The sequence below is a fragment of the Vipera berus genome (assembly GCF_964194415.1).
Source record: "Vipera berus genome assembly, chromosome: 7".
NCBI classification, from domain to species: domain Eukaryota; kingdom Metazoa; phylum Chordata; class Lepidosauria; order Squamata; family Viperidae; genus Vipera; species Vipera berus.
Genome location: NC_138209.1, coordinates 61,146,031 through 61,173,142, shown reverse-complemented (window position 1 = coordinate 61,173,142; position 27,112 = coordinate 61,146,031). Strand labels below are relative to the sequence as shown.

At 42.3% G+C, this 27,112-nt stretch overlaps 1 protein-coding gene across 1 annotated transcript in view; it reads left to right on the top strand.

Annotated features, from left to right (window-relative positions):
- The window catches only part of MAP9 (microtubule associated protein 9), a gene marked incomplete at its 5' end in the record, with an annotated part of 78,190 nt that overhangs the window by 30,594 nt on the left and 20,484 nt on the right, over window positions 1-27,112 (top strand). The window contains 4 exons of the mRNA XM_081332535.1: window positions 19,039-19,271; window positions 19,543-19,654; window positions 23,408-23,567; window positions 25,687-25,852. Of these exons, the coding sequence (XP_081188661.1) occupies window positions 19,039-19,271; window positions 19,543-19,654; window positions 23,408-23,567; window positions 25,687-25,852 (671 nt within the window). The remainder of the gene's footprint in view (window positions 1-19,038; window positions 19,272-19,542; window positions 19,655-23,407; window positions 23,568-25,686; window positions 25,853-27,112) is intronic.

Here is a 27,112-nt window from a genome sequence, read left to right as displayed (position 1 = left end):
TCCTCTTCCTATTTTCCCCACAACAACAACCTTGTGAGATGGGTTAGTCTGAGACAGAATGATTAGCCCATAGTCAGTCTGCCAGATTTTATGTTGAAGGTGGGACTAGAACTCACAGTGTCTGCATTGTTAGGTTGCAATTTGTATGTGTGTTTGTATGTATGTATACCTGTGTGTTTAACATGTTAATGAAAGGAACAAAGTGATAAATTAATATTGCAAGAATTAAAATTCCAAAAAGTAGCTAAAAAGGAAAATAAAAGTATTGGATTTCTGATTTTCCCCTTTGTATATATCTGCTAATTTTTAATAATTTTAGACATTTGCACTCCTATAGAAGCCAGACTGTAGGTGATTATATTTACCATGCTGCATGGTGTGTGCTTATATGGGAACCATTATTGCTTAAATTATACACACACACACAAACAATTATATATGTGTGTGTGTGTGTGTGTGTGTGTGTGTGTGTGTGTGTGTGTTTTCTGAGGTTTTCGCGGGTGTTTGTATGTGGATCTTTGGTTATTCGTTTTTCCCCCCACGTAGAATTGAAGGTGTAAAAGCAATGTTTTGACGAAATCCCATCCGTCATCATCAGGCTGATAATGACGGATGGGATTTCGTCGAAATATTGCTGTTACACCTTCAATTCTACGTGGGGAAAAAACCGAATAACCAAAGATCCATATATATATATATATATATATATATATATATATATATATATATATATATATATATGTGTGTGTGTGTGTGTGTGTGTGTGTGTGTGTGTGTGTGTGTGTGTGTGTGTGTGTATAAAGGTAAAGGTTCCCCCACACATGCGTGTTAGTTGTTTCCAACTCTAGGGGCCGGTGCTCATCTCCATTTCAAAGCTGAAGAGCCAGCGCTTGTCCAAGGACGTCTCTGTGGTCATGTGGCCAGCATGACTAGACACCAAAGGCGCACAGAATGCTGTTACCTTCCCACCGTAGTGGTCCCTATTTTTCTACTTACATTTTTTATGTGCTTTCGAACTGCTAGGTTGGCAGAAGCTGGGACGAGTAACAGGCGCTCACTCTGTTACGTGGCACTCGGGATTCGACCCGCCAAACTGCCGACCTTCTGATCGACAAGCTCAGCGTCCTAACCCACTGAGCCACCACGTCCCTGATATATATATATATATATATATATATATATATATATATATATATATATATATATATATATATATATATATATATATATATATATATATATATATATATATATATATATATATATATATATATATATATATATATATATATATATATATATATATATATATATATATATATATATATATATAATAATTACAACTTAGCTTTCGTCAATCCTGTGTTGACATTGTCAGAGTGGTAATTGATGGTTAGAGAAACCTGCTTATATAGATGTTTAGCGATCTAGCCATGGAGCATGTGAGCAGTCCACCTGCCTGCCATCTCCCACAGTTGGCCGTCCTATTCCTAATTGTGCTGTATTGGCTGGTGTTAGTTTCAATTTTAACATTTTCCCTTCCCCTGCCTGTCCTAGCTGCCAGCCGCACTCCTCCTGCTGTGCACAGCTGCTTAGCATTGTTGCCGGATCCTCCCCAGTGTCTCATCCAGCATTCTTGTTAGATTGCAGTGTAGTCATGTCCGGTAGCAATCCTCCCATTGTGCATCCCGTCTCGATCATGCTGGTTCTCAGTCCTTCCCTTGATCCTGCAAGGGGCTGTGCTAGTATCCCCCTTTCTCTACTCACTGTGACCTCCTGCCTTTCCATGGGTACATGTCCTGAACTTCCAGAATTTCCATTCTTCTGGTGCGGAGGTGGTAAAAAGTTTTCCTGCTTTGCCGCCTTGTACAGCTGTTTGTGCCTTCTAAACGTTTGGTAGGCTGGTAGCAGCTCTACATGCCAGTTGATTGAAAGAGCCAAGCCTCTTTCAATAGGCGGCTACCTTTCGTGAAGTCCTGGGCGATGACCTCAGCCCCCGCAAAATTAAATGTATGGTCACTCTCGGCTATGTGTGTCCATATTTGAGAGTGCTGCTCATACCGTTTGACTGCCAGTTCGTGTTCATGAACTCTAGTCCGGAGATGTTTCATGGTCTTTCCAATATAATTGCAGCGATAATTGTTGCAATTGATCTTATATACCACAGATGACTTGTCGTCTTTCGACAGTGGTTCTTTTGGGTGCATTATTTTTGTGCCCAATGTCCAGCTAGGCTTATGGGCCATGTTGATATTGTGGGGCACAAGTATCTGTGCAGTTGCTTCAGATATGCTATTGATATATAGAAGCATGGCCCAAGTTGCGGTTGTTGACCTATCATGGGTTGATCAGGGTTTTTGATGTGTATGACATCGTCAAATGAAGTCTGTTGAGTACCCATTTCATCTACATCTATGGTAGAGGTATATCTGTTCTTTAATTTTTGCTGCCGTTGTATTGCAGTGAGTGTTTACTCTTTTGAACAGCGTGTACCACAGGGTGATTACTCTCATGATGTAAGATGCAGTCCGTATGTGTTGCTTTATGGCAGACAGCTGTGGAGAGGGTACTATTGGGTTGACACCTGACCAGCATGTCCAGGAATGCCAGGGTGCCATTGGTTTCCTGTTCTGCTGTGAATTGAATGTCAGGGTAAACCAAGTTCAACCTTTCCAAGAACTTGGTGCTATCGCGGCGTTTGATGATAGCAAATGTGTCATCAACATATCTCACCCAGAATTTAGGGTGATAGTTGGACATTGCTTTGTGCTCCAGTTCATTAAATGCTGTGATGTGTGTGTGTGTGTGTGTGTGTGTGTGTGTGTATGTGTATATATATGTGTGTGTGTGTGTGTGTGTGTGTGTCTATATCTATATATAAATTCACAGATTTTCTGGAGGAATATTTAAACTAAACAGTGGGGACAGTGAGTTAATTGATACAGAATATCCCTGTCCCTGGCAATCTAAAAATTATAGGGCTATCAGTGCATGTAACATAGATGTGTGTGTGGACAAGAATGTCAACCTTGCTGTCAAGCAAAATCAAGCTTCTAATAGCGAGTGCCACACAAAGTGCACTAACCAAATAGGTGGTAAGACAATAGGGGAACTCAGGCACCACACAGATTATGTAGAAAGTAAACACAGGGTCAGTCATAAAGGACTCAAATGTCTATACACCAATGAATAGCAAACAGGGTGAACTAGAAATTCAGGTTAATGAGGGCAGATATGATATTGTTGCCATTACGGAAACATGGTGGGATAAAACCCACAAATGGAACACACAGCTAGAGAGATTTAAATTATTTAAAAGAAACAGACCAAATAAAAGAGGAGGTGGAGTTGCTCTCTATATAAGAAATAACTACATCTCTACAGAAATAGAGCACAACAATAATGAAAACTGTAAACTTAAATGCATTTGGGTCAATATAAAAGGGGGGGGGGAATGACATTGCCATAGGTGTATACTATAGGCCTCCCAACCTAACAGAGGAAATAGATGAACTTTTTGCTAGTCACCTAACTAAGGTATGTAGGAAGCACATCACAATAGTAATGGGATACTTTAACTACCCTGACATCAACTGGGAGACAAAATCTGCACCAAGTGGAAGATCAAACAGATTCCTGACAAACCTAGCAGACAACTTTGTCACCCAAAAAGTAGAGAAGGGAACTAGGGGATTAGCCATTTTGGATCTAATTCTCACTAACAGAGATGAAATGATAGAAGGTGTTGAAGCCACAGGAACCTTGGGAGGAAGTGATCATGCAATATTGGAATTCAACATTATGGAAGCACAAGCAATAGAACACAGTCAAACTAGAATCTTGGACTTTAAGAGAGCTAATTTCAATAAACTTAGAGTGGGCTTGGGAAGGATTCCATGGATGAGAATCCTCAAGGGGAAAACAACTCAAGAAGCTTGGGAAAATTTGAAAAGTGAGATAATAAAAGCCCAGTCTAGCACAATACCAATGAAGAGGAAAAATAACAGCTCTCAAAAGAAACCACCATGGCTGCATAAAGAACTCTCTGACAAATTGAAAGATAAAAAGGACAAGTATAGAAAGTGGAAAGAGGGGCACATAACTAAGTCAGAATATCAGCAAATAGCCTGAGCCTGCAAAGATGAAGTGAGGAAAGCTAAGGTTAAAAATGAACTAAGGCTTGCAACCAAAGTGAACAACAACAAAAAAGCTTCTTTCAACATATAAAAAACAAGAAAAAAGTTAAGGAAATGATTGGTCCATTAGTGGGTGAAAGCGGCAAAAAGGTGACAAGCAACAGGGAGAAAGCAGAACTATTTAAATTGGTTTTTGCATCTGTCTTTACACAAAGGGTAAAAACAGACCAACCTATCAAAAGTAGTGCCATAAAAACAGAATAGAAACACAAGTTAAGATAGGCAAGAAAATGGTAAGTGAGCTGTCCAGGCTAGACAAGTTCAAATCACCAGAAGCAGATGGATTACACCATTCTCAAGGAACAGGCAGATTTGATCTCAGAACCACTGAACTATATTTTCCAAAGATCCTGGAGCACTGAGGAACTACCAGAGGACTGGGAAAGAGCTGATGTAGTTCCCATCTTCAAAAAAGGGAAAAATAGATCCAGAAAATTACAGAGCTATCAGCCTGACCTCAAATACCTGGGAAGATTCTGGAAAAGATAATCAAACAACGAATCAGCGAGCACCTACAGACAAACAAAGTCATTACTAAAAGCCAACATGAGTTTGTCAAAAACAGATCATGCCAGACAAATCTTATTGCATTCTTTGACCGACAAAATTAGTGGATCAGAAGAATGCTGTGGATATAATTTACTTGGACTTCAGTAAGGCATTTGATAAAGTAGATCACAACCTTCTACTTGATAAGAAAAATGTGGGTTAGACAGCATCACCACCAGATAGATTCATAGCTGGCTGACCGACCGTACTCAGCGTGTGGTCCTCAATGGAACTGCATCAACATGGAGGGAAGTGTGTAGTGGGCTCTGTTCTGGGCCCAGTGCTCTTCAACATCTGGGCCCAGTGCTCTTCAACATCTTCATCAACGATTTGGATGAGGGAATAAATGGGGAACTCATCAAATTTGCAGACGACACCAAGCTGGCAGGAATAACCAACACTCCAGAAGACAGGCTTAAGATACAGGAGGATCTGGACACACTTGAACACTGGGCGCTATCTAACAAAATGAAATTCAGTGGTGAAAAAAGTAAGGTTCTACATTTAGGCAAGAAAAACCAAATGTATAGGTATAGTATAGGGGGTACCTTGCTCAATAATAGTAACTGTGAAAGGGATCTCAGAGTCCTAGAGGACAATCACTTCAATATGAGCCAGCAGTGTGCTGCAGCTGCCAAAAAAGCCAACACAGTACTAGGCTGCATTAACAGAGGGATAGAATCAAGATCACGTGAAGTGTTAATACCACTTTACAATGCCTTGGTAAGGCCACACTTGGAATACTGCATTCAGTTTTGGTCACCACGATGTAGGCTCGCAACTTGGGTGTCCTCCTGGATTCGCGGCTTAGTTTTGAAAATCATATAGGAGCCGTGACCAGGGGGGCCTTTGCCCAGCTTCGCCTGGTGCACCAGTTGCGGCCCTATCTGGACCGAGATGCCTTCCGCACAGTCACTCTTGCGCTTGTGACCTCCTGGTTAGACTATTGCAACGCTCTCTACATGGGGCTGCCCTTCAGGACCACTCGGAGGCTTCAGCTGGTGCAGAATGCAGCCGCGCGAGTTGTGATGGGGACTTCCCAATACTCCCATGTAACACCTCTGCTCCGCGAGTTGCATTGGCTTCCAGTTGCCCTCCGGGTGAGATTCAAGGTGCTGGTGATGACCTATAAAGCCCTAAATGGCGTGGGTCTGGGATATCTGAGGGAACACCTGCTGCCGGCATCAAGTTCCCTTCGTCCTGTGCACTCCCACAGGGAGGGCCTTCTCAGGGTGCTGCCGGCAAAAGACTGCCGGCGGGTAACACCCAGGGGGAGGGACTTCTCTGTGGGTGCGCCTGCCCTTTGGAACCAGTTACCCGTAAAGCTCAGGACTGCCCCTGATCTTCGTTCGTTCCGCTGGGACCTGAAGACCTGGCTCTTTGAGCTTTCCGGCCAGGACTGAGAATTTTAATTTTAACTTATTGTAATTGGGTTTTAATTGGAGCTATAGGCGTTTTATATTTTACTCAAGGATAATTTAATTATTTTAATTGTTATTAACTTTTTGTATTTGTAGTGTTATTTTAATTACCTTGTGAACTGCCCTGAGTCCCATGGGAGAAGGGTGGTATATAAGTTCGATAAATAAATAAATAAAATAAATAAATAAAAAAGAGGTTGAGACTCTAGAAAGAGTACAGAGAAGAGCAACAAAGATGATTAGGGGACTGGAGGCTAAAACATATAAGGAGGGGCTGCTGGGATTGGGTATGTCTACTTTAATGAAGAGAAGGATGAGAGGGGACATGATAGCAGTGTTCCAATATACATGTGTGTGTGTGTGTGTGTGTGTGTGTGTGTGTAGATATAGATATAGATAGATAGATAGATAGATAGATGATAGATAGATAGATAGATAGATGATAGATAGATAGATAGATAGATAGATGATAGATAGATAGATAGATATACAAATAGATAGATAGATAGATAGATAGATAGATAGATAGATAGATAGAGATACAAATATATAGAGACATAGATCGATCGATCGATCGATAGATAGATAGATAGATAGATAGATAGATAGATATAGATATAGATATAGATATAGATATAGATATAGATATAGATATAGATAGATATAGATAGATAGATAGATAGATAGATAGATAGATAGATAGATAGATAGATAGATAGATAGATATAGATAGATAGATAGACAGTGCTTTTTTTCTTTAAAAAAACTGCCAGAACTCAGAGGTTCTGTCACTGGGAGTCTTGCTACGGCATCGCCGCCCGTCCTTTGCACCCCCACCCCTGTGGCTTGGAGCCACAGGCCATGGGGATTCCCCTCCCCACACCCACTGCAGGGATTCCCCTCCCCGCATTTGCCATGCCACAGCCCGTGCTGAGCCCCCACCCAGAGCTGCTCCGAACCCCAACCCAGAGCTGTGTTCCTCGTGGCAGCGGTCTCTGGCGCCAGACAGCTGATGGCCTCTGGCACCAGCACTCGTTCACTTACTGCCCCGTCGCTTCCAAATGCAGTAAGTGAGTGAGCGAGCGAGCAAGTGGCGTTTGGAAGCATTTGGAAGCAACAGGGCAGTAAGTGAGTGAGTGAATGAGTAAATGGCATTTGGAAGTGTCGGGGCAGTAAGTGAGTATGAAAACAATCAAATGGTGTTTGGAAGCAACGGGGCAGTATCTGACCGAGTGAGCAAGAGGCCTTTGAAAGAGACGGAGTGAGTGGGGGAGAGACTGAACGAGGTGCCTTTGAGACGGAGGAGTGAGTGAGAGTGACTGGAGGCTTTTGTGAGCAAAGTGTGAGTGAGTGGGGGGGCTTTTACGAGCGAAGGGTGAGAGAAAAAGGGAGAAGTGAGGCGGAGAAGAGAAAAAGAAAAGGCACTGACTTCTTCTGTTGCAGGAGTAGAAGGAAACATTAACATCGAACCTCAACTTTTTGCTTTTCTATAATATTATAAACTAGCCATTTCTATAACAATAAATGAATCTAACCAATGAAACCCAAAATACCCCCCCTTTTTTAGTCAAGGTTTTGACATCTTGTTAAGCATTGGTGGTACTTGAATATTGTCATGTCCTAAAAGTGGTACAATTTCTGAAAAGGTTGAAAAGCCCTGATGTAAATGCAGCCTAAATTGTTTATTGCCATCCTATTTGCAAATAATATCTTACTTACCTAGTTGAGGTGGTGTAGTTGGGCAGCAGGAAGGGGTGCAAAGTTCCTGCCTTCGCCGCAGACAACTCTCCTGTGCAACGTTTGCCGGCCGGGTTTTTTGATGCACTAGGCAGCAATTCCTATTAGCTTTCAAAAGCCAATAGGCCCGGAGTAAGCAACCTTGGCTCTTTTATGACTCACGGACTTCAACTCCCAGAAGATGTTACATAACATAACATCAACTGGAAGATGTTAAACTGCCCTTCTGTTTCTTTCCTTCCCAAAAATTGTGTTAAGTTGTTTTTTTTTGCCCAAGATGGCGGCGGCTGCGGTCTGAGTCTCCTGCGCTCCACAGCAGGCTTTATATGGGTTGGTAGGGACCGAGGCATGAGGCAGTGGACAGCTTTGGGGGAGTTGGATATGGAGATAGGCGCCACTTTTGGTGGCGCTGGACTCTACCTCCCCCCTTGAATAGCGGCGTCTGCCTACCGGCTCGGAGTTTGTCTGCTTGTTTGTTTGCTGTGGTCGGGCCTGTCATCCGGGACTCGTCGAGTTTGCTGAGGGCTTTCTCCGGTTCCTGCGGCTTTCCTGTTGCTCTTTCGCCGTGAGCACTCCCTGCCTGTTGGAGGAGCAGCGGCGACGATCGGGTGACCTGAAGACTCGGTTTGGAGCTGAGGCTCGTGTCAGTTTGGCGGGCGCTGCCCTCGGCGGCGCGGAGCCCTCCCTCTCCTCCCGAGTTGCAGCGATGGCTCCCTTGTTTGGAAATCGGCCAGGGCTTGCTTGCAGGCTCTTTCGTTATCTTGCCGTGGACATCCCTTGCCTGTCGGAGGAGCAGCGGCGATGATTGAGCGATCCGGAGACTTGGTTTGGAGTTGGGATATAGATCAACTGGCTGTCGCTGTTTTTAGCGAGGCGGAGCCCTCCCTCTCCTCGAATGGCGGCGGTAGTTTTCCGGCCTGGAAACTGGCCGTGGTTTCATCCTACCGCCATGGATTTGCTAGATTTGTTGGATTTGCTCCTTATGCTGGCTAGCAGGCACTACTATGGCCTGAAGATCGGCCAGGACTACGCTTCAATGCCCGGTTGGCAATTAGTGCTTCCCATTAATATTCCAGACTGGACCTGGGACTGGACCGTAGTGGGAGGACGGTCTTGGATTGATCATCAACCGCCCCACTGGTGTGAGAGACCAGTTGGGGTAGGTTTACCCTGGGATCCTTTACCCTATCCATTATAGACTGGATTCCTCAGCCGTAGTGAGAGGACGGCTGGGGTTTCTTTTCTTGAGTTCCACCTCAGGTGAGAGCTGATCTGGACTAATGGACTGTGTTACATCTACTGGATTTTGTGTTTTAATACCATCGATCCACCCATTATTAACCATTATTAACATCAGCCCTATGCGGACACTTGTTACTATTGTATGGTCTTCTTACATTATTCTGGAGCTGACCTGTATGCCCTCAGGGTGTGTTCTTCCTCCTGGATTCGACCTGCCACCCTTTCCTGCATTCCCCTTAATGACGGGCCCAACTATTGGGACCCCGAGAGGTGGCTGGGCTTAAATAGGGGCCTCAAGCGGAGACGTATCAAGAGGCCTCTGATCTACTTTTTAGCCGGTTATTTTAAAAGGTTAGGGAGGGTGAGGGAGGGGAGGGGATTACTAACTGGCACTCAGTCCGGGCCGGTTTGGGGTCCCAGCGGGTCGGGGCTTGGGTTAGAGGCAGCTGTTTCTGGATGTGTTGGGGTGGGGCTTCAAATCCCCACGATGATAGGGAATGGCAGTAGGTGTATGCATGGAGGGCCGTATCGACATCCGGGATCGCGCCCCCGCTGTTTGCGAGCGGTGATGCGCTCCGACCCTCCGGTTAGCACCCTTTTGCCCGGGGGTGAGGGTGATCAGGCCCCTGAGCTCAGGCTGGTTTACCTTAATGCCAGATCCGTTGTTAATAAGGCTCCCATCGTTCGAGATTTGATCGAGGAGGAATGCGCGGATCTGGCATGCATTACGGAAACCTGGTTGGGCTCGGAGGGAAGGGTCCCTCTGATTGAGTTATGCCCCCCAGGTTTCCGTGTGCTACACCAGCCACGGGCTCAGGGTAGGGGCGGTGGGGTGGCGGTGGTTATCAGGGAGACGTTATGTCCTTGGGAGACCACCATTGTCCAGATTGGCGGGAGTGAGTCCCTCCTCCTGAGATGTGGTTCTCGGGTTCAGATGAGCTTGTTGCTTACATACCTGGCGCCCAGCTGTGTGGCAACAGCTCTGCCCGAGCTGCTCGACACCCTCTCAGGGTTGGCGGTGGAGTTCCCCAGGCTCATAGTGCTGGGAGACTTCAACCTGCCTTCCCTAGGAGGGTCATCGGAGCTAGCCCGGGAGTTCATGGCCTCCATGACAGCCATGGACCTGACCCAGGTAATTCAAGGCCCGACCCATGTGGGGGGTCACACTCTCGACCTGGTGTTCCTGTCTGGACAGTGGTTGGATGATTTGGGAGGGGGTTTACCTGTTGTTACTCCCCTGTCATGGTCCAATCATCATCTTCTGCGGCTGGTCTTCCGTTATGCCACCCCACCCCCCGCTGCTGGGTGGCGGAACCAACTAGATGGTTCCGCCCCAGGCGCCTAATGGACCCTGAACGGTTCCAGATGGCGCTTGGGTCTATACCTATCGCCCTCACTCACAGCCCAGCTGATGCCTTGGTGGATGCCTGGGAAAGGGCGGCCACTGAGGCACTCAACTGTGTTGTACCCTTGCGACCTCTGACCCGGCGCAGATCCCGATGGGCTCCATGGTTCTCTGTGGAGCTCCGGGAGATGAAGCGTCGGAGACGGGGTCTAGAGAGCGGTTGGAGGTCCAGCCGTTCTGAATCTGACCGATTGCAGTTAAGAACATTTATAAGGTCTTATCTTGCTGCGATGAGGACGGCGAGGGCTAATTACTTCGCTGCCCTCATCGCGTCCACAGATAATTGCCCGGCCGCCCTGTTTAGGGTGACTCGCTCCCTTCTTAACCAGGAGGTGAGGGAGGATCCCTTGCAGGGACGGGCTGAGGAGTTTAGTCATCATCTGATGGACAAAATCGCTCAGATCCAGGCCGGTTTGGACTCTGACTGGGCGGAGTCTGATGTGGAGGAATCGGACGGTCTTGAGCATGTTATCTGGACTGAGTTCGATCCTGTTTCCCCTGATGATGTGGACAGGATCATGGGGAGGCTGAGCTCCACCACTTGTTTGTTGGATCCGTGCCCCTCCTGGCTGGTTTCTGCGGCTCGGGAGGGGACACGAGGCTGGTTCCAGGCAGTAATAACTGCTTCTTTGAAGGAGGGTGTCTTCCCCGCCGCCTTGAAGGAGGCGGTGGTGAGACCCCTCCTCAAAAAGCCTGTCCTGGACCCGGCTGTTTTAAATAATTATCGTCCAGTCTCCAACCTTCGCTTTTTGGCGAAGGTTGTTGAGAGCGTGGTGGCGCATCAACTCCCTCTGTTCCTGGAGGAAACTGATTATCTGGACCTGTACCAATCGGGTTTCAGGCCTGGGCACAGCACGGAGATGGCATTGGTCGCGCTGGTGAATGATCTCTGGCGGGCTTGGGACAGGGGTTGCTCCTCTGTCCTAGTTCTATTAGATCTCTCAGCGGCTTTTGATACCATCGACCATGGTATCCTACTGCGACGCCTCAGGGGGCTGGGAGTGGGAGGCACTGTTTTACGGTGGTTCTCCTCCTATCTCCTGGGTCGTTCGCAGTCAGTGTTGACAGGAGGGCAGAGATCCGCCCCAAGGCCTCTCGTTTGTGAAGTTACTCAGGGGTCGGTTCTCTCTCCCCTCCTGTTCAACATCTATATGAAGCCACTGGGTGAGGTCATTCATGGTTTCGTGGTGGGGTATCATCAGTACGCTGATGATACCCAACTCTTTTTCCACCCCGAACCAACCCAGCGATGCCCTCGCCGTGATGTCCCGTTGCCTGGAGGCGGTCCAGGTCTGGATGGGGAGAAACAGGCTTCGTCTCAATCCTGCCAAGACTGAGTGGCTGTGCATATCGGCATCTCGGACTAACCAGTTCATTCCACCTTTAACAATGGGGGGTGAGGTGTTGCCCCCCGTTGATAGGGCTTGCAACTTGGGCGTCCTCCTGGATTCACGGCTCAATTTTGAAGACCATATAGGAGCCGTGACCAGGGGGGCTTTTGCCCAGGTTCGCCTGGTGTGCCAGTTGCGACCCTACCTGGACCGAGATGCCCTACGCACAGTCACTCATGCGCTCGTGACCTCCCGTTTAGACTACTGCAACGCTCTCTACATGGGGCTGCCCTTGAGGACCACCCAGAGGCTTCAACTGGTGCAGAATGCGGCCGCGCGAGTTGTGATGGCGGCCTCCCGATACTCCCATGTAACATCTCTACTCCACGAGGTGCATTGGCTTCTGGTTGCCCTTCGGGTGAGATTCAAGGTGCTGGTGATGACCTATAAAGCCCTAAATGGCCTGGGTCCGGGATACTTGAGGGAACACCTCCTGCCAGCATCAAATTCCCTTCGTCCAGTGCGCTCACACAGGGAGGGTCTTCTCAGGGTGCCGCCGGTAAAAGATTGCCGGCGGATAACACCCATGGGGAGGGCCTTCTCTGTGGGTGCGCCTGCCCTCTGGAACCAGCTGCCCGTGGAGCTTAGGACCGCCCCTGACCTTCATTCATTCTGTCGGGACCTGAAGACCTGGCTCTTTGAGCTCTCCGGCCCAGGCTGAGAATTTTTAACTGAGGTTTTTAGTTAAGGGATAATTTAATCTTTTTTTAATTGTTTTTTTTTAACTTTTGTATTTTGTACTGTTTGATTTTAATTCCCCTGTAAACCGCCCTGAGTCCTTCGGGAAAGGGCGGTATATAAATTTAATAAAATTAAATTAAATTAAATTAATGAGTCCTCTCTAAGCTCTGCTGATCAGCTTGTCCTGGGTTGTTTTGCCGCAAAACGGAACGGTTTGCAAGTTGCAGTTGAGACAGCCCATCTCATTTTAGATATATCACATATAATTGAAGATTGTAATTAGTTGTGTGTGCACGTTCAGCAAGTGTGATGTATTTGTGATGGCATTTCTAGGCCTCTTTCCAACCACATCCAGAAAAAATTGTAACAAACATTGGAATTCTCAAGGCCATGTTTGGTATTTCCCAGCAATCTGTTACTGGAAGGAAAAAGCAATTTCTGCTGCGTTACTGATCCCAGAGAAGCATTTGCATGTATGCAGGTATCCTTAGGGTGCCATAGTTATGGATGAGATATATTGGTTGCAAAGTTGGCATTTCTGGATGTAATACAGATATTTTGGACTTATTTTTGTTTCTTTGCATGTTTGATATTTTTAAAAAGGCATATGCTACTGACTACGCTTATGTACATATGTAACATCTTTTGCTAGGTTACATGATCACTGCTTGTCCAGAATGTGAAAAGTGAAAGATTGTGACTAAACAAAATTTTAATGTACAGATAATAGCACCAGAAATTATTTTAGCCTTTTTAATAAATGTTGTTATTGATGTTAAGCTCACCATGGAAAACATTGTATATTGTTATGTATGTTGTTGTTGTTGTTGTTGTTAGTTGCGAAGTCGTGTCCGACCCATCGCGACCCTATGGACAATGTTCCTCCAGGCCTTCCTGTCCTCTACCATCTTCTGGAGTCCAGTTAAGCTCACGCCTACTGCTTCAGTGACTCCATCCAGCCACCTCATTCTCTGTCGTCCCCTTCTTCTATTGCCCTCAATCTTTCCCAGCATTAGGCTCTTCTCCAGTGAGTCCTTCCTCCTCATTAGGTGGCCAAAGTATTTGAGTTTTAGCTTCAGGATCTGGCCTTCTAAAGAGCAGTCAGGGTTGATCTCCTCTAGGACTGACCGGTTTGATCGCCTTGCAGTCCAAGGGACTCGCAGGAGTCTTCTCCAGCACCAGAGTTCAAAGGCCTCAATTCTTTTGCGCTCAGCCTTTCTTATGGTCCAACTTTCACTGCCATACATTGCAACTGGGAAGACCATAGCCTTGACTATACGCACTTTTGTTGACAGGGTGATGTCTCTGCTTTTTAGTGTGCTGTCTAGATTTGCCATGGCTTTCCTCCCTAGGAGCAAGCGTCTTTTAATTTCTTGACTACAGTCCCCATCTGCAGTGATCTTGGAGCCCAGGAAAATAAAATCTGTCACTACCTCCATTTCTTCCCCATCTATTTGCCAGGAATTAAGAGGGCCGGATGCCATGATCTTAGTTTTCTTAATGTTTAGTTTCAACCCAACTTTTGCACTCTCCTTCTTCACTCGCAACAAGAGACTCTTCAGTTCCTCTTCACTTTCTGCCATTAGAGTGGTATCATCTGCATATCTTAGGTTGTTGATATTTCTTCCAGCAATCTTAATTCCAACTTTTGATTCATCTAGCCCTGCCTTTCTCATGATGTGCTCTGCATATAAGTTAAATAGGCAAGGCGACAGTATACAGCCTTGCCGGACTCCTTTCCCAATTTTGAACCAATCAGTGGTTCCGTGTCCAGTTCTCACTGTTGCTTCTTGGCCCGCATATAGGTTTCTCAAGAGACAAATAAGATGTTCTGGTACTCCCATCTCTTTAAGAACTTGCCACAGTTTGTTATGATCCACACAATCAAAGGCTTTAGCATAGTCAATGAAGCAGAAGTAGATGTTTTTCTGGAACTCTCTAGCTTTTTCCATGATCAGCGTATGTTGGCAATTTGATCTCTAGTTCCTCTGCCTCTTCGAAATCCTGCCTGTACTTCTGGTAGTTCTCGATCCACATACTGCTGGAGTCTAGCTTGTAGGATTTTAAGCATAACTTTACTAGCATGAGAAATGAGTGCAATGGTGCGATAGTTTGAACATTCTTTGGCACTGCCTTTCTTTGGAATTGGAATGTAAACTGATCTTTTCCAATCCTGTGGCCACTGTTGAGTTTTCCAAATTTGCTGGCAAATTGAGTGTAGCACTTTTACTGCATCGTCTTTTAAGATTTTGAATAGCTCAGCTGGAATACTGTCACCTCCACTAGCTTTGTTGTTGCTCAGCTTTTCTAAGGCCCACTTCACTTCACATTCTAGGATGTCTGGCTCGAGGTCAGTGACCACCTCATTGTGATTATCAGGGACGTTAAGCTCATTCTTGTATAGTTCTTCTGTGTAATTTTGCCATCTCTTCTTAATCTCTTCTGCCTCTGTTAGGTCCCTGCCATTTTGGTCCTTTATCATGCCCATTTTTGCATTGAACGTTCCCTTCATCTCTCCAATTTTCTTGAAAAGATCTCTGGTCCTCCCTATTCTATTGTTTTCTTCTATTTCTTTGCACTGTTCATTTAAGAAGGCATTCTTATCTCTTCTAGCTATTCTCTGGAATTCTGCATTCAATTGGGCGTATCTTTCTTTTTCTCCCTTGCCTTTTGCTTCCCTCCTTTCCTCAGCTATTTGCAAAGCTTCCTCAGACAGCCATTTTGCTTTCTTGCATTTCTTTTTCTTTGGGATGGTTTTGGTTGCTACCTCTTGTACAATGTTGCGAACCTCTGTCCATAGTTCTTCAGGCACCCTGTCTATCAGATCTAATTCCTTAAATCTATTTGTCACCTCTACTGTATATTCAACAGGGATATGATTTAATTCATACCTGACTGGCCTAGTGCTTTTCCCTACTTTCTTCAGTTTAAGCTTAAACTTTGCAACAAGAAGCTCATGGTCTGAGCCACAGTCAGCTCCTGGTCTTGTTTTTATTGACTGTATAGAGCTTCTCCATCTTTGGCTGCAGAGTACATAGTCAATCTGATTTCTGTGTTGACCGTCTGGTGATGTCCATGTGTAGAGCCGTCTCTTGGGTTGTTGGAAAAGGGTGTTTGCTATGACCATCGTATTCTCTTGACAAAATTCTATCAGCCTGTGCCCTGCTTCATTTTGTACTCCAAGGCCAAACTTGCCTGTTATTCCGGTTATCTTTTGGCTTCCTACTTTAGCATTCCAATCCCCCATGATGATAAGGACATCATTTTTTGGTGTTACTTCTATAAGGTGCTGTAGGGCTTCATAGAACCGGTCAATTTCATCCTCTTCAGCACCGGTGGTTGGGGCATAGACTTGGACTACTGTGATATTGAATGGTTTGCCTTGGATTCGAACTGAGATCATTCTGTCATTTTGAGGATTGTATCCCAGTATTGCTTTTCCTACTCTTTTATTGACTATGAAGGCTACTCCATTTCTTCTGAGGGATTCTTGCCCGCAGTAGTATACCTGATGGTCATCTGAATTAAATTCACCCATTCCTGTCCATTTTAGTTCGCTGATACCTAAGATGTCAATGTTCAGTCTTGTCATCTCTTGTTTGACCACGTCCAGCTTTCCTTGATTCATGGATCTTACATTCCAGGTTCCTATGGAGAAAAAATCTTTACAGCATCGGACTTTCCTTTCACTACCAGACATATCCACAGCTGAGCGTCCTTTCGGCTTTGGCCCAGTCGCTTCATTCTTTCTGGCGCTACTAGTACTAGCCCTCTGCTCTTCCCCAGTAGCATATTGGACGCCTTCCGACCTGAGGGGCTCATCTTCCAGCGTCATATCGTTTTGCCTTTTGGTACTGTCCATAGGGTTTTCATGGCAAAGATACTGGAGTGGGTTGCCATTTCCTTCTCCAGTGGATCACGTTTTGTCAGAACTCTCTGCTATGACCTGTCCGTCTTGGGTGGCCCTGCACGGCATAGCTCATAGCTTCATTGAATTACGCAAGCCCCTTCGCCACGACAAGGCAGTAATCCATGAAGGGGATTGTTATGTATATACTAGGTTAATTATTTAAAGACTGAAGTGCAACATAACTAGATTCTAAATAATCTATTTTTCAAAACACACAACAGTCCAAACAGTAAAAGTAAAGTCCAAATTAAGAATATTTCATTCTTAAGAATTGTTTGATTTAAAGTGGTTTAGTTGTAATAGATGGTTATAGATTCAAAAGTGTTTTTCTAGCATCAGCTAAATTAGACATATTACATTGAGAAAAATGTTTCTCATTTCTTTCCTGTTACCTTTATTGATTTCATTGTAGAGTTGTTAACATAGGAAATAGATTATTTTGTTATCTAATTTTACCTTCCAAAAGACAGAAGCAGATGAAAAATGTGAGGTTCTTTCCTGTTGGCTTTTTTGAATTAGCTGTTTTAGATTCTAAAAGTTTAGTTCCTAAAGAAGTAACCTTGTAAATAATTTTAATGTCCTCCTCTAGTGCAGGGGTAAGCAACCTTGGCTCTTTTATGACTCAAGGACTTTAACTCCCAGAATTCCTGAGCCAGCATGGCTCAGCTTGGAAACCTCTCTCTTTCCCCTCAGCGTGGCTGGCTCAGGATTTCTGAGAGTTGAAGTCCACGAGTCATAAAAGAGCCATGATTGCCTACTCCTGCAATAGGCTTTCGAAAGCCAATAGAGGGAGCTTTTTTTTCTTCTTCAAAAAAAAAGGTGCCGGAACGCCGTTCTGAGCGTTCTATGAGAAAGAAAGCTCTGGATATAGATATAGATACAGATATAGATATAGATATAGAGAGATAGATATAGTGTGGGTTTTAGTGTTGGTTTTAGTGTTGGTTTTGCCTTTGCTGTGTATTCCCCCAGTTTAGGTTCCCAATGACATAATATTGGAACTGTGTCTTTCTTCCAGTGCTGAGCAAAATTTATTCTTGCTGCTGTAAACATATCTCTTATTAAATTATGATATTTCTTGATATTTTTCTAAGATTATACATAGTAAAAAAAGTTTTGGTTACATTTCATACTCAAATATTAGTATTTTCTGATTTATACTATGTATGACTTTACAGTACTTTTGAGGTTTTTTTGTGTTAACCAGATTTTTATCAAACCCCAAAGCAGGCAGTGCTAACACATATTTTGATTAGGTTACTTCTAAACTAGGGAACTATATTTTAAACTATAACTATACTAAACTATAACTAGCTGAATTTCATATAGTATCTAAATACTTCATGAACACTACAGAGCAAAATACTGGGAAAACATTGACTTTAAATAGTTTAATAGTTGTTGAAAAATAATTATTACCAAATTAACCTACAAATGTGGCAATTGTAAGAGAAGCATTTTGGGCTTTTACTAGAAATTATCTTGTTTTAATAGCCCAGCAGATAGATAATTGAAAATAGACAACCAAGAAAATTAAAGGATTTTATTGACTCAGTAAGATTGCTGTTGATCATTCATTTAATTGGGGCCTTTAAAAAATGTCTAGAGTCCTTGTATTGCTATTCTTTTTTTTTAGATTAGCTTATTTTGAAGTGTTTGCTAGAGCAGCAGAATAATAAAGCTTTAAGGCCCAGTTGGGTTACAGACAGTATATCTTCATTATCAACATAAAGAATAGAGATGAAGTGGTAGGCAAGGGAAGTTCTAGTTTAGCAACAGCATTTTAACAAAAATGGTGAATAATAACCAAATGAGAATTCAGCTTGACTTTAACACCTTTGCTAGCAAAAATGAATTCAGTTAGATCAGAGGTGTTAAAGTGCTGGCCCATGGGCAGATGTGTCACATGCAGGCCATGCATGATACATCACAATACATCACATGATGCAATCGAGTTTGACACCCGTGAGTTAATCACCAAGGATATTAACCTTAAATTCAATGGTTGTGCCATAATGTAATAGCACCATTAGCCTGAGAAGATATCAGATTATAGTTCTAGTACCTAATTTTTTTTCAGGGGGGCAGATTTAGGGAATTATTAAATTATTAGTGAAGAAGGGAGCAAGCTCACAAGGCAACCATGTCATGTACAATTGTAGAACTGTTTTTTTTATCTTTTACATGTTGCTAAAATTTCACCCTATATATCAGAAACAATGGGAACAGATGGTTTATCTGAATGGCAGATTAGCATGCTATTGCAGAAATAAATTTCAAAAGAGGCCTGCCTGCTGATACAAAGAAATGAATTTTACTGTAGAAATAAATACAAGCTCATATCTATCAGAAAGTCCCAGAATTTAACAAACCTTTGGACAAATATTAGCAGATGTTTGAAATTCTGACTATAGCTGACTGAAGACAGCATTTACGGAGTTTAAATTCAGCCTAAATGAACATTTTTAGAAGTAGGTAATAATTATATTCTTTATATTTTTCTCAGCTGAAAATATAAGCATTCCTGCATTATATGATTTTTCAAAACAATCTCCTCAACCTAGAAGTATTTTGAGGAAAAGTAACCATGTGGAAGACTATGAAGGAACCAAGGCAGAGGGAAGAATACCTAATCATCATCGACTGTTTTCGTTATCTGCACCATCTTCTGAAACAAGATTAAATGATCAAGTGATGAAATCTGAAAAAAGAGCACTTTCTGAAAGTCCTGGTGCTGAGGTTAGCAGAGTATTATAACATATATGGTACAAAATATCCAATGAAAATTTACTATAAGAATCTCATCTGATCCAGATTTTAAGATGACTTGATTCAGATTTTAAGCTAACTAACTGACTTAATGATAAATATACTATATGTAATTATTAGTTCTGTTCAGTGCATTTCATTTTTCTTTTTCTTTTGCCTATTTAGTGTGCATATATAAATGTATCTATGTGTGTTGCATTTGCATATATATTTTAAGATAACACAAGACTCTTTATTCTAGGGCCCCTTGATTGCAAACTCCTCATCCTTGATCCCTATCCATTTTTCATCAGTAAATGAGAAAACCGGAGATTCTAATTTGGCAGTATCTGGAAATGAAACCTCCTCTAAAGGTAAAGTACATGAAGCTATAATACTTTAAAATGTTATTTATAATTGATAGGATGTTATAGTGATTTGTTTATTTAAAAGATTGCTGTGGCTGCCCATCATACAGCATACAGTAATTCTGGGTGATTTGCAACTACAATAAAACCACAAACACAATAAAAACAATAAAACAGATTTAAAAGCCAGCATCTCACTTATCTTCATGAGATGCTCCAATGAACTATCTATCGACTATCATCTTCCAATACCACTCACATCTAAATCACTATTAGGAATCTAGTGCAATTTTCCTTGAAGTAATTTCTGGCCTACATTTTTCAAAAGGAGAGTAGAGAATTAGGTTCCTGTACTTTGGGTGTATGTTTGCTTGTTTTTAATCTAAGTTTCATAATATAAACAAATCGTGTGTGTGTGTGTGTGTGTGTATGTAGATAGATAGATAGATATTTGATAGATAGATAGATAGATGATAGATAGATAGATATTGATTTATATCTTCTAAATTAAATTTCTATTATAAAAAGCCTGTATTACTGCTGATGTATATTATTAAGCCAGTTTTCATAGTTTAAATATAAATCATGAATTTGTGTTTTGCATTAATGAAACCCAAGTATTGGTTGATATACAAGAAGTGATTATTCACTTGCTGATTGAAAGGATATAAATAGATCTAACTGTTTAGTTCTGTGATTTTAGGGCAAAGTGAAGAATTTTGCTACGAGAATTGGGATGGAAACCGCTGGGTGTGATCATTCGTGGTTTTGGAGTTGGGTATCATCAGTATGCTGATGATACCCAGCTTTTCTTTTCGACCCCAAACCACCCCAGTGATGCCCTCAATGTGATGTCCCGTTGCCTGGAGGCGGTTCGGGTCTGGATGGGGAGGAACAGACTTCAACTCAACCCCGACAAGACTGAGTGGCTTTGCATACCTTCATCCCGGGTTTATTCGGACATTCCACCTCTTGCTATGGGGGGTGAACTATTACCCCCCCCCGTAGATAGGGCTCGCAACTTGGGAGTCCTCCTAGATTCACGGCTCACCCTGGAAGACCACATAGGAGCTGTGACTAGGGGGGCTTTCGCCCAGGTTCGCCTGGTGTGCCAGTTGCGGCCCTATCTAAGCCGGAAAGATCTATGCACGGTCACTCATGCGCTCGTGACCTCTCGACTAGACTACTGCAACGCTCTCTACATGGGGCTGCCCTTGAGGACCACCCGGAAGCTCCAACTGGTACAGAATGCAGCCACGAGAGTTGTGTTGGGAGTCTCCCGATACTCCCACGTTACACCTTTGCTCCGTGAGCTGCATTGGTTGCCAGTTGCCTTCCGGGTGAGATTCAAGGTACTAGTAATGGTGTTTAAAGCCCTACATGGCAGGGGTCCGGAGTACCTTAGGGAACACCTGCTGCCGGCATCGACTTCCCTCCGCCCTGTGCGTTCCCACAGAGAGGGCCTCCTCAGGGTGCCACCGGTCAGAGAATGCCGACTGGTGGCCCCCAGGGGGAGATCCTTCTCTGTGGGCGCCCCGGAGCTATGGAATCAGCTACCGGTTGAGCTCCGGACGGCGACCGACCTTCGCTCCTTTCGCCGCGAGCTAAAAACATACTTTTTTGAACAAGCTGGCCTGGCCTGATGAGGGGATTGGGGGGGTTTGTTATTGTTTTTACTGGGTTTTTTAAGATGTATTTTAATGGGCATTTATTTAATCTTGTTTTAACTTTTGTAATTTTGTATTTTTATTCTTGCCCTGTTCACCGCCCTGAGTCCTTCGGGAGAAGGGCGGTATAGAAATATTATTATATATATATATATATATATGGTTGAATGTGCAAAATTCTGCTGACTGTATTCCTAAATGTTCCAATTATTTTGTAATTCTTTCACAATTATATGCCAATATATATTAATATTTTGATAAATTTAAGAACTAGGGCAGGGGTGTCAAACTCACAATATCACATGATGTGTCACGATGTATTGCAACTTTTTTTCCATTGCCAACAATTGGGTGAGTGTGATTTCACCATGACACGTCTGGCCCGAGGGCCGGCAGTTTGACACCCCAGAACTAGAGAAAACATTTTTCAATAAAATTGTAAATGATTTTCAAATAGGTTAATATTTAAGATCACTTCCAATCCAGCTTTAAAGCAGCATATTGCCAATCCAGCACAATCCATTGTGGAAGTCCTCTTCCCTAACCCTTCTTTCTTCCTTCCTCCCTCCCTCCCTTTCCTTCCTTCTTTCCTCCCTCCCTCCCTCCCTCCCTCCCATGGCATTCACATCCAGTGCTATAACATGATGGAAAATAAAATCTCTTGAAAAATTTTCATCTGCATTACATTATATTCTCTCTTCCATGGAATTAATATTTCTCTTGTTGGGTTTAAATACATTTTAAGTATCTAGATTTAATGAAGTAAAATCAACAAACACTAAAATTATAAATACACTTGTTTCAGATTACCTAGGTCAGGGATAGGCAACCTTGGCTCTTTTATGATTTGTGGACTTCAACTCCTAAAATTCCTAAGCCAGCCATTGGATGTCGTGGTTGTTGAGGGCCACTGCACAAGCCTCATCAGTCTAGACTGGTTTGATGCTTTGGGCATCCAAGTAACTGGCATTCACAAAACACAAGCAACAGACCTGTCAGCAGTTTGCCAGGAGTTTGCTGATGTGTTCAGCCTGGACTTAGGAAAATGCAAGGGACCTCCAATTGCCCTCCACCTTGATCCTACCATAACCCCAATATGGATCAAGCCTCATAGAGTGCCTTTTGCCCTCAAACCCAAAATCGATGCAGAGCTAGACAAGCTGGTGCAACAAGAGGTGTTGTAGCCAGTAGATAGTGGGGTGTGGGAGACCACCATAGTCATGCCACTTAAGGCCAACTGTGAGGTGCGCATATGCGCAGATTATGAGTGCATTATTAACAGAGCACTTCAACAACATGCATATCCGGTGCCTGTAGTAAGCCATATTTTGGCTTCACCACAGGGAGGTCGCGTATTCGCCAAATTTGACTTGGCACAAGCCTACCAGCAACTGCCTGTGGATGATGCCACGGCAGAAGCCCAGACCATTGTCACCCATAGGAGAGCTTTCAGGGTTAGGCGGCTACAGTTCGGGGTCAGTGTAGCCCCAGCTTGTCTCCAGAGTTGTTACTTTGCATTTTAAGGCAGGAAGTTACTGTTTAATCTCATTGGCTGCCGACTAGAGCAGACTGGATAAATAGAAGCTAAGCAGCATTTAGGGCTGCTTCTGTTATTACTGAATAAATGTGTTACTGTTTTCACCGTTCTGCCTCGTCAATGTCTCACTGAACCGAGAACTTAACATACACCATTCAGCATCTGACAGAGAAGGGATCCTCATAGAGTTCCAGACTATACCTCACACATATAGGCTGTTTATATGTAGTATACATCCAAAGGAAAGCATCTTTTGCACTGTACACACAAAGGAAATTATCTTTATATTGTTTAAATAGAGGAAGTATACAGGTATCTGCCTCCCTTAATCCCATTAACTTTGTCTCTTCACTCAAGCAAATATGTTTTCCCATTTCCTAGTGTTCATGGATATATATGTACTAAGGAATTAGTGTGATTTATATTTGCTGCATATACAATACTGAGATAAATGTATACAGCTTCATATACATTTGTCTGAATTCTTTTATCTTTGTTAATTTTCTTTAAAATTAATAAAATTAATATATTTTTAACTTTTCCTTTTAAAAATAGATAATGAACATAAAGAAATTGACAATTGCCATGATCTCAGATTGCTGGAGAATGACAGAAAATCTCCTTCGGTGATAGAATTAATGATGACCACAGTTTATGAGAATACTAAGAAGCAATATAAATCAACGGAAAACTTTCTAGAACAAAAAGTGCAGATGTTAAAACCCAGTGAAGATGATTCTATTGAGACACCAAAAGATGGTCAATCAGAACAGAAAGTAGCTTTAACTACTTCAAAATCTGTAATGGATAGTTCAAAGGTTGTTGTAAAGGTAATATTTATGGTTCTGTATCATACATTCGTGTCAGGAATCAAATTGACATGACTGCTGATAAAACTTGACATGATTGCTGTACAATCATAATGTTAAAGTGTTCGTATGGTATATACAATAAGTTTTACAAGCTTAAAGTTGGATATACTGTATGTTCTAATGTTAAGTGAAAAGGTCAATATTTGTTTCTAATGGAATGATCTTTTCTTTCTCATGCAAAATAAGTACTTTGGAAAAAAATTCAGAGTTAAGTGTTGAATTATAGCATAACAGATATAGGTTGTATTTAAAAAATATAACTGTATTTGATGAATACATTACTCCTTTTCTGAGAAAATGGTGATTTCCTCTCTTTTACAACATAGTGCCTATAATCCCTCTTTGTACTGTAGCTACTCTGGAATGTAACTCAAGTTTCTAGGGCTATTTGAAAAAGGGAAAGAAAATGACATCAAGCAAGGCTCCTTGGATCTTGTTAAACTTGGGGTTTATGCTGTAAAGGCAATTGTATATCACGACTTTTCTATCTTTTTTCAGGCCTTTAATTTCATACACCCACATCACAGAATAGGTACTAAATGGGCCATTTGGGTTGTACAACCAATTTTTATTTTTTATTTTTTTATTATTATTTTGTTGTTATATTAGGAAGAGTGTGAAGAAGTAGAAGCAGCTCCAGAAAAAGCTAAAATCAGGTAGGAAATTTAATTTTCCCCAAAGAACTATTTAGAAATATGAATAATTGTATCTTTTTGAGTTAAAAACTTCATTATTTATATTCTACATAGTTAATAATAATTTGACACATCTATTGTATGATGTGACATAATATTAAAATGTTCAAAATTTATATTCTGATATATAATTTACAGAAAATATAATTTAATACATGTAATCAGATTTGTGAGTCAGATGACTCAAGAGGCAGTACTCATTTTCCAAAGCAATATTCTGAAATATGTTTTAATTCATGATTGATATTACTATATTTCCCAAAATCATTGTTTTTGTTGACCAAAACCTATTTAATGTTTTTTATTTTAGAAACAGGTCAAACTGTTTGATGAAAAGGAAAACCCAGGCAGAGTAAAAGGAAAGAGTTTTAAAAATCACATGACACATACACAGGAGGAAAATGCTAGTTTTGCCATGAGGCTGTTCTTACCAGTTTTCTTTACCCTCTAATTTCATTCCTTCCTTCCTTCCTTCCTTCCTTCCTTCCTTCCTTCCTTCCTTCCTTCCTTCCTTCCTTCTTTCCTCTATATTTCTACTCTTATTATATTTTAGTCTTTTTTATTCTTTACTTGCTTGTCATTAATCATATTTGCTATTAAATAAACTACATGAATATTTATTAGAACTCAGGAATAAATTATTGGAATAATTTATTAATTAATATAATTAATTATATAATTACATTAATTATATAATAATATAATCCCAGATAAAAACAATTAGATTAAAAAAGACAGTTGTTTTCACTTGCATAGAATAATGTTCTAATGACAGTTTCTAGTTCACAGATATATAATATTTCTTCAAATAATGTGGAAATGTTGAATTCTATATTTCTTCTTCCATAGAAGCAAGTTTCTGTCATAATCTTCTCAGCTCTTCTTTTCAATAATTAACTGGGTGGCAGGGCTTTTGCAACTTCGAGCAGCTTCAATCACAGGGCAAGAAACTTGCCTACTGGGTTGTATAGACTACAGGGTTGTCAAACTGCCAGTCCATGGGCTGGTTGCATCATACAGATGCCATGCCCACCCCAGCTCCGGCAATGCAAAAAAAAAGTCGCAATACATTATGACATGTCATATGACACGGCGAGTTTGACACCTGTGATATAGAATATATTAGGCTCGAAGTAATAATATTGTTTCTTTCAGTATTGCAGTTGTATTTTTAATGTAATAAACCTAAGAATACATATGTTTCCTTAGAATACCACTCTGTTTATTTAACTGATTAATAATTAAGTATGATACTTTTATTTTACAGGTCTTTGAGCACCACATATTTGAAGAAAACAGGGAAATACTCTCCTGTCCCAAGAAGTACATCTGCTCAATATTTAGGGACATTAAAGTTCTTGGACAACAAGCATCTACAAAAATACAGTGCTGACCTAGATAAAGCAGATAGTTTACGAGCAGCTGTTTATCAGGTATGTGTTTAGCATATTTAATATTATGATAAAATCTGTCACATTAGCAGTTTCTAGATTTAGAGTGCCAGTTTTTGGATTTCTCATATCTATGAGATGACTCCCAGATTGGTTACTGTATTAAAGGAAAGGAAAGGAAAGGAAAGGAAAGGAAAGGAAAGGAAAGGAAAGGAAAGGAAAGGAAGGAAGGAAGAAAGAAAGAAAGAAAGAAAGAAAGAAAGAAAGAAAGAAAGAAAGAAAGAAAGAAAGAAAGAAAGAAAGAAAGAAAGAAAGAAAGAAATCATATCCTGGTATTGAGCCTTCCCTATATTTCATTTTTTTTAACAAAGTGGCAAATTGTTTTAAATTTCTTCATTTAATGTTAAGTTATTGGATTTTTTTTCCAATCCTATTAAACCACATAAAATCCCAAATACAATGCAGGAGCTTTGTTAGGCTAGACCACGGGTCAGCACCCCGCGGCTCTCTTTCAGCCTTCTTCTGCGGCTCCCAGTCCTCCTCTACCATTTGCAGAGAGAGAGAGAGAGAGAGAGAGAGAGAGAGAGAGAGAGAGAGAGAGAGAGAGAGGCACCTTCACTTCTCTCTCTCTCTCTCTCTCTCTCTCTCTCTGTGTGTGTCTGTGTGTGTGTGTGTGTGTGTGTGTGTGTGTGTAAAAAAGAGAGTGGCCTCACACTGTTCTCTGAGAAACTGACAAGCTTATTGGGTGGGCTCCTGCCTTTGCTGCGTCTCCACAGGAAGCAGGAAGTAGCAGCTCTCAAGGGCAGGAGAGCCAGCCCAATAAGAATGTGTGTCAGCTTGTCCGAGAACAGCGTGAAGCCAGCTTGCCAGGTGAGCAGAAGATCGGAGAGAGGGAGAGGGAGAGAGAGAGAGAGAGAGAACTCATGCACAGCAGCCTCTATTTCTTTTTAATTAAATTCTTCAATCAGGGTTACCTCCTCTCACGCACACACACACACACACGCATGCGAGTTTTGCAGCTCCCTGTGGTTTTTTTCTCTGGGAAACGGGTCCAAGTGGCTCTTTGAGTGTTGCTGACCCCTGGGTTAGACCGAAGAAAATCCTACACACACTGAACCTAGTGAACATTCCACATTACAGTTATTCCACTTGAGGAGGATATAGATTCACCTAGCCTAATCTCAGCTCCCATTAGACAAATGAATCATCTACTTTGATCCCCCAGGGAGACTATTCTCTAGATATATCTGCTGCTGCCACTTCATGTGCAGAAAAAGCAATTTTGGCTTCTAAGAATGTTTT